The sequence below is a fragment of the Colobus angolensis genome, unplaced genomic scaffold (genome assembly GCF_000951035.1).
Source record: "Colobus angolensis palliatus isolate OR3802 unplaced genomic scaffold, Cang.pa_1.0 Scaffold10, whole genome shotgun sequence".
NCBI lineage: Eukaryota > Metazoa > Chordata > Mammalia > Primates > Cercopithecidae > Colobus > Colobus angolensis.
Window position 1 is genome coordinate 21495829 of NW_012110919.1, and position 6910 is coordinate 21502738.

The 6910-nt window shown below is 39.9% G+C and overlaps 1 protein-coding gene across 4 annotated transcripts in view; it reads left to right on the forward strand.

Moving 5' to 3' along the window:
• Nucleotides 1–6910, forward strand: part of IFT81 (intraflagellar transport 81) — a 100657-nt gene that overhangs the window by 18596 nt on the left and 75151 nt on the right. For all 4 annotated transcript variants that reach the window (XM_011936303.1, XM_011936297.1, XM_011936310.1 and 1 more), the window contains exons 9-10: nt 736–899; nt 3374–3469. In XM_011936303.1, the coding sequence (XP_011791693.1) occupies nt 736–899; nt 3374–3469 (260 nt within the window). The remainder of the gene's footprint in view (nt 1–735; nt 900–3373; nt 3470–6910) is intronic.

Below are 6910 nucleotides of genomic sequence, written 5' to 3' on the forward strand. Positions count from 1 at the left end.
AAAAAATTAGCCAGGCGCATTGGCAGGCGCCTGTAGTCCCAGCTACTCAGGAGGCTGAGACAGGAGAATGGCGTGAACCCGGGAAGCAGAGCTTGCAGTGAGCCGAGATCACGCCACTGCATTCCAGCCTGGGTGATGAGCAAGACTCCATCTCAAAAAACAAAAAACAAAAAACAAATAGTGCCACTGCACTGTAGCCTGGGTGACAGAGCAAGACCCTGTCTCAAAATAAATAAATGAATAAATAAATATATATATGTGTGTATATGTATACACACACATATATATACTGCATCAAAAGGATTCCGAAAGAAAAAAAATACATGATAATCTGAATAAAAGAGCACCTGGGTTAGATTTTATTTGTTATCATTTGGTTCATGGGTCTCTTAAATACTTAGAAGGTAAAATATGACCCAACAATATATCTGACTCTGCACATGTTATTTTTGCGTGTTGTGGGTTATAAAAGAATTAGGTTATAATTTGAAAAGGTCATAATAACACTTTTTCTATAACTATTTAAATATTCTTCCATGTAAATTGTGTTTCTTCATTTTCATTGTAATCAACAATAAAATATTTCAATGGCCAATCTTTTATTGTACTATGCTAGATATTATGCAAATTGTTTTCAACAGATATGCCCTATCCAGGTCTTATATTTAAAATAGTATACAGAATATCACTGTACCTACTTTTTGGGCTGAATATTTATTTATTTTATTTTTAAAGGTTTAATGAAGAGGCTAGAGGAGGAGATAAAATTTAATTTATATATGGTAACTGAAAAATTTCCTAAAGAATTAGAAAATAAGAAAAAGGAATTACATATTTTACAAAAAGTAGTTTCAGAGCCAGCAATGGGCCATTCTGATCTTCTTGAACTTGAATCTAAAGTAAGTGAGAATCATCTTTTTATAGCTCTCAATTTTATCTGATCCCCAGTCCTATAAAATTATGTGAACTGCTTTCTCTAGTATCCCACTATTGACTCTTAAATTAACCTATGCTAAGAGTTGACAACTCTCATGAGGGTTTGTCCTTTATGAGGAATTATAGAATGTTATGCTATTACTTAATCCACATGATGTTATGAAAACATAGTCAATTGATTAGCAAATGAAGTAACTTAAATATGTAAATTAATGTGAATGAATTGACCAGTGGGTTCATGTCTTCATAATATCAGCATTTAGATGAGAAATTTAAAAATATTTTAATTATCATTAATTGTTATTTCCAAGCAAAATATTATAGCAATTTTATATTTAAAGCTAATATTTTTATTAACCTGGTATACCTGCCTTGGAATTACTAAATGTTGTAATGCTTACTGAAAGCTAGTATCAGATTATACCTTTTTCTATTTTTTTGAGATAGTACTTGCTCTGTTGCCCAGGCTAGAGTACAGTAGCACAATCTCGGCTTACTGCAACCTTCGCCTCCTGGGTTCAAGTGATTCTCCAGCCTCAGCCTCCCAACTAGCTGGGATTATAGGCACGAACCACCAAGCCTGGCTAATTTTTTGTTTTGTTTTTTGTTTTTTGTTTTTTTTTTGAGATGGAGTCTCGTTCTGTTGCCCAGGCTGGAGTGCAGTGGCGTGATCTCAGCTCACTGCAACCTCCGCTTCCTGGGTTCAAGTGATTCTCCTGCCTCAGCCTCCTGAGTAGCTGGGATTACAGGCATGTGCCACCACGCCTGGCTAATGTTTGTATTTTTAGTAGAGACAGGGGTTTCACTGTGTTGGCCAGGCTAGTTTCGAACTCCTGACCTTGTGATTAACCCACCTCGGCCTCCCAAAGTGCTGGGATTATAGGTGTGAGCCACCGCACCCGGGCCTGACTGTTTTATGCTTTTAATTTACTTAGAAAAATTAAATGTCCAAGTGAGATCTGGTTAAAAATTTCTTTTGTTATGTTTTGTTTTTGAGATGGAGTCTCCCTCTGTCGCCCAGGCTGGAGTCCAGTGGTGCGATATCGGCTCACTGCAACCTCCACCTCCTGGGTTCAAGTGATTCTCCTGTCTCAGCCCCCGGAGTAGCCGGGGCTACAGGTGCATGCCACCATGCCCAGCTAATTTTTTGTATTTTTAGTAGAGACGGGATTTCACCATGTTGGCCAAGCTGGTCTTGACCTGACCTCAGATGATCCACCCGCCTCAGCCTCCCAAAGTGCTTCGATTACAGGCATGAGCCACCATGCCCGGCCTAATCTAGCTAAAATTTAATGTCACAGAATTAGGGTTAGGGTTAGAGAGAACTCTAATCTTTCAAAGGATGGATACACTGAAAACCATGGTTTTTGTTTTGATTTGTTGAGGAACTATATGCTTCTGTCAGATTTATTCAGTTTTGTTACGTTTTGGAGATATTTAGATTAATGATTAGGATAAATGATAGCTATCGAAGATTCACAGATTATTAGCACAGGAAGGGCGTTATCCCTGTCAACTCTCAACTGGGTTCATGAATCCTTGTAATAAATCCTTGGTGCATGTTTGTTCACATTTGCTTTATCAATTTCAGTGACTTGAAGTCACAACCTAGGTGAGGGGATAGCTTCAGATTTTTAGAAAGCATCTTTGTGGTAATGTATAAATATTTCATGTAAAATACTTTAGAATAATTTAGACATGGGTGATTAAATCTGTATAAGTAATCAAATTGTGTAACTATATATCATGAAATGTAAATTGTTTCTAAAAGTAATCATAACAAGCTCCCCATAACATTAATGGAACTGTTTTGCCCATCAGAGACTTAATGTTAAGAATTGTAAATTCAGGCTGGGTGCCATGGTTCACGTCTGTAATGCCAGCACTTTGGGAGGCCAAGGTGGGAGGATCACGTGAACCCAGGAATTCAAAATCAGTCTGGGCAACATAGCAAGACCCCATCTCTTAAAAAAAATTAGTCTAGGTGAAACTGAGACCTTGTCTCTTTAAAAAAAAAAAAACAAGGCCGGGCGCGGTGGCTCAAGCCTGTAATCCCAGCACTTTGGGAGGCCGAGACGGGCGGATCGCGAGGTCAGGAGATCGAGACCATCCTGGCTAACACGGTGAAACCCCGTCTCTACTAAAAAATACAAAAAACTAGCCGGGCGACGTGGCGGGCGCCTGTAGTCCCAGCTACTCGGGAGGCTGAGGCAGGAGAATGGCATAAACCCAGGAGGCGGAGCTTGCAGTGAGCTGAGATCTGGCCACTGCACTCCAGCCTGGGCGGCAGAGCGAGACTCCGTCTCAAAAAAAAAAAAAAAAAAAAAAAAAAAACCATAAATTCAAGGCTAGTTTGGCCAGATGTCACTTAGTTTGTGTACTTACAGGGAAAGATTTAACTTTTTTTTTTTTTTTTTTTGCTCTCATGCTGTTTTAGATAAATGAAATAAACACAGAAATTAACCAGCTGATTGAAAAGAGAATGATGAGAAATGAGCCCATTGAAGGCAATCTCTCACTGTATAGGCAACAGGTAAGAACATTCTTTTGGCTCACATATTTAGATCTGTAAGCATATTCGTGAACCCCTGGCTGTGTTATCTATAGTCTTAAAGTGAGAAAGAAGTAGAGAATAAATGTTGTTCTGTCACTGCTAATCTCCAGAGTATATCAAAGAATTAGTGGAAAAGCCACAAAAGATGCTTATTCAAGTTTGAAATTTGATACCCCTAATAATGCTTAGTTTCCTCAGCATGTACAAACTGTAGTAATAGAGCTATTTGTGTTTGTATCTGTGACTGTGGAATTTATTTTTAAAATGAAAACTTACCTTAGGTGGTATAAGTAAAAACATTTATAATTTTTAATGAGTTAATAAAAGTATGCTTTTTCAGGTTTAAAGTTAGTTTGCAAGTGTAGAATAAATTAAATTTTAGTGCTAAAGCATTTATTATTTTATCCACAACTAAATTGTCACTTAGTTTTGAGGGTACTTACCTTGTTTTATATTTCTATAAAAGATTGAAATGAAGGCCATGGCTTATCTGAAAAGAACCCAGGCGGGAGGATTTTAGTGTGAAGAGCATTCTATAACCACAGAAAATACTAAGCTACATAACAAAGCATTATTTAAGGACATTAGAATTTTTTAAAACCTTTATAATGGAAAATTTCGATCAATTACAAAGGTAGAGGCAAATTGTTCAATAAACGCTCATGTTTCCCTGAGCTACAGGGTTCATGGCCATTCTTGTTTCCTCTATACTACCAACCCCAACTGTATTATTTTGAAGCATATCTTAGAGTTCATCATATCATTACATCTATAAATGTTTAGGAATATATATCTAGCTGGGCGCAGTGGCTCATGCCTGTAATCCCAGCACTTTGGGAGGTTGAGGCGGGCAGATCACGAGGTCAGGAGATCGAGACCATGGTGAAACCCCATCTCTACTAAAAATACAAAAAATGAGCTGGGCGTGGTAGCGGGCGCCTGTAGTCCCAGCTACTCGGGAGGCTGAGGCAAGAGAATGGCGCAAACCCGGGAGGCGGAGCTTACAGTGAGCCGAGATTGTGCCACTGCACTCCAGCTTGGGTGACAGAGCGAGACTCCATCTCAAAAAAAAAAAAAAGGAATATATATCTAAAAGATAAAGGCGTTTTAACTTAACCATAACATACCACATCTGAAAATTTTAATAATTCCTTAATATCAGAAAATACTTGGTCAGCCAGGAAATCAGTGACATTTCCTTGTCTCTTTTTCAGTTGAGATCCATATAGGATTCATATATTGCATTTGGCTGATTTTTTTTTTTTTTTTTTTTGCTGTCACCTATCTGTCCTAGAAAGTATGTCTCTTTTAATCCATATGTTCTCTTCTCACCAATTTATCTATTTAGTGCTTTCTGGCAATATATGTGTTGACAAAACTGGTTCATTTTTCCCATGATATTTCCAACAGTTTGTATTTTACTGATTGCAACCCTATGGTGGTGTTTTACCATGTTCATTTGTTTCCTGTATTTCCTATAAATTAGAACTAGGAGTTTGAACAGATTCTGGTTTGATATTTTTTTGGCAAGAAAACTTTCTAGGTGGTATTACGTACTTTTATTTGGAAGTGATAATGCTTGGTTGTCTCTTAATTGTGACATGAGCAGCCACTTACTATCATTGCTCATTGCTTATCCATTCACTTTATTATAAATTATAAAATGTTCATATTTTGATTCCTTCTTCATTTATTAGTTGGACTACTTTTTTTTTTTCTTTTTTTTTTTTTGAGATGGAGCCTTGCTCTGTCACCCAGGCTGGAGTGCAGTGGCGCAATCTCGGCTCACTGCAACCTCTGCCTCCCAGGTTCAAGCAATTCCCTGCCTCATCCTTCCAAGTAGCTGGGATTACAGGTGCCTGCCACCAATGCTCAGCTAATTTTTGTTTATTTATTAGAGACAGGGTTTCACCATCTTGGCCAGGCTGGTCTTGAACTCCTGACTTTGTGATCCACCTGCCTCGGCCACCCAAAGTGCTGGGATTACAGGTGTGAGCCACCATGCCCAGCCCTGGGCTACTTTTATAAAAAGAAAACCTCTCATCAACTATTTGGTTGTCCTGAGTTATAGTTCATATAGGATAGGCAGGGTACATGCTTGGTTTTTATCATCATTTATCAGTTTTCATAATGAATTTGTTTCTTCTAACTCATTTGCATCCTCCAACAGTGAAGTGATCAATTAGGGCTATTTTTTGTTTAATCTCATTATGAATCCTAGATATCATCATGTAAGTTTTAAACAGTGTCCTTAATGATGCTCAGATTGTCCCAGTTTTGGCTAATGGGAGGCTTTTCAAGTTAACTTTTGAGTTCTTTTCAGATTGTAGTGGCCTTTGATAATTTCCTTGCTTTCTGCACTATTTAAGACATTTCTAGGCTCATCGTTTGCATTTCCTACTCTAGACCTGGAATTAGAGTTTCTTCCATGAAGCTGATTTGTTTTAGCAGGAAATGATATTTAGAAACTGAAATAGGAAAAGTTCCCTTGTCCCCATCGCAGGGCATGCGACAGGGGGAGTGGCTCGCTTCTTCAGTGCCCCACTGCTCAAACCTCTAGGGGAGCATATAGACAGGCAGGTTGTGGGACTCTGTCCCCACTGCAGTGTCTAGGGGCGAATGTTTACAGCTGAAGCCCCAGTGGGCATGTGTTACAGTGTGCTCTTTTAGTTTAACCATCCATAGGTAGCTTGTGTTAGTCAGCTCAATTAGACCCTTACCTTATCACAAGTACAGAGGGCTTTCTGTATCCTGGGTTTCTTGTCTTGGTGTACTGAAGAATCTGATCACATGTGGGCTTGGAGAATGGGTGTAAGGTTTTATCGAGTGGAAGTAGCTTTCAGCTTATAGGGGAGCCCGAAGGGAAATGGTATTCCCCTGGAGTCAGGCTTGACTCTTCTTTGACCACCCTGACTCTTCTCCCACCACCCTGACTCTTCTCCCACTGCCCCATCCGAACTCTGCATCGTTCTGCCAATCAATGGCCTAGGTCAGTCAGTGGCCTGCCGGTGCTGGTCAGTGTCTCTAGGTGTCAAGCCACTTGTGTCTTCTTCAGCCAGTCTGCTTCTCTTGATGTCCAGCCACTTGTGTGTCTGCCTGCTAGGGTCTTGGGGGTTTTTATAGGCACAGGATGGGGGCATGACAGACTAGGGTGGTCTTGGGGCATGGCAGACCAGGGTGGTCTTGGGAAATGCAATATTTGGGCATGAAGGCAGGAGTGCCTATCCTCACCTAGGTCCATGGGGACAGACCTGGGGGTGGAGCCCTCACCAGGGACCATGCCCTCCTCTACCCAGCACTTCGCTGCCCCACTTCTGTTTCAAAACCACAGTCTGGGTGTTGGGAGTTCTCACTGATTTTTTCTTTTCTTTTCTTTTTGAGACAGAGTCTCGTCTCGCTTTGTCGCCCAGCCTGGAGTGC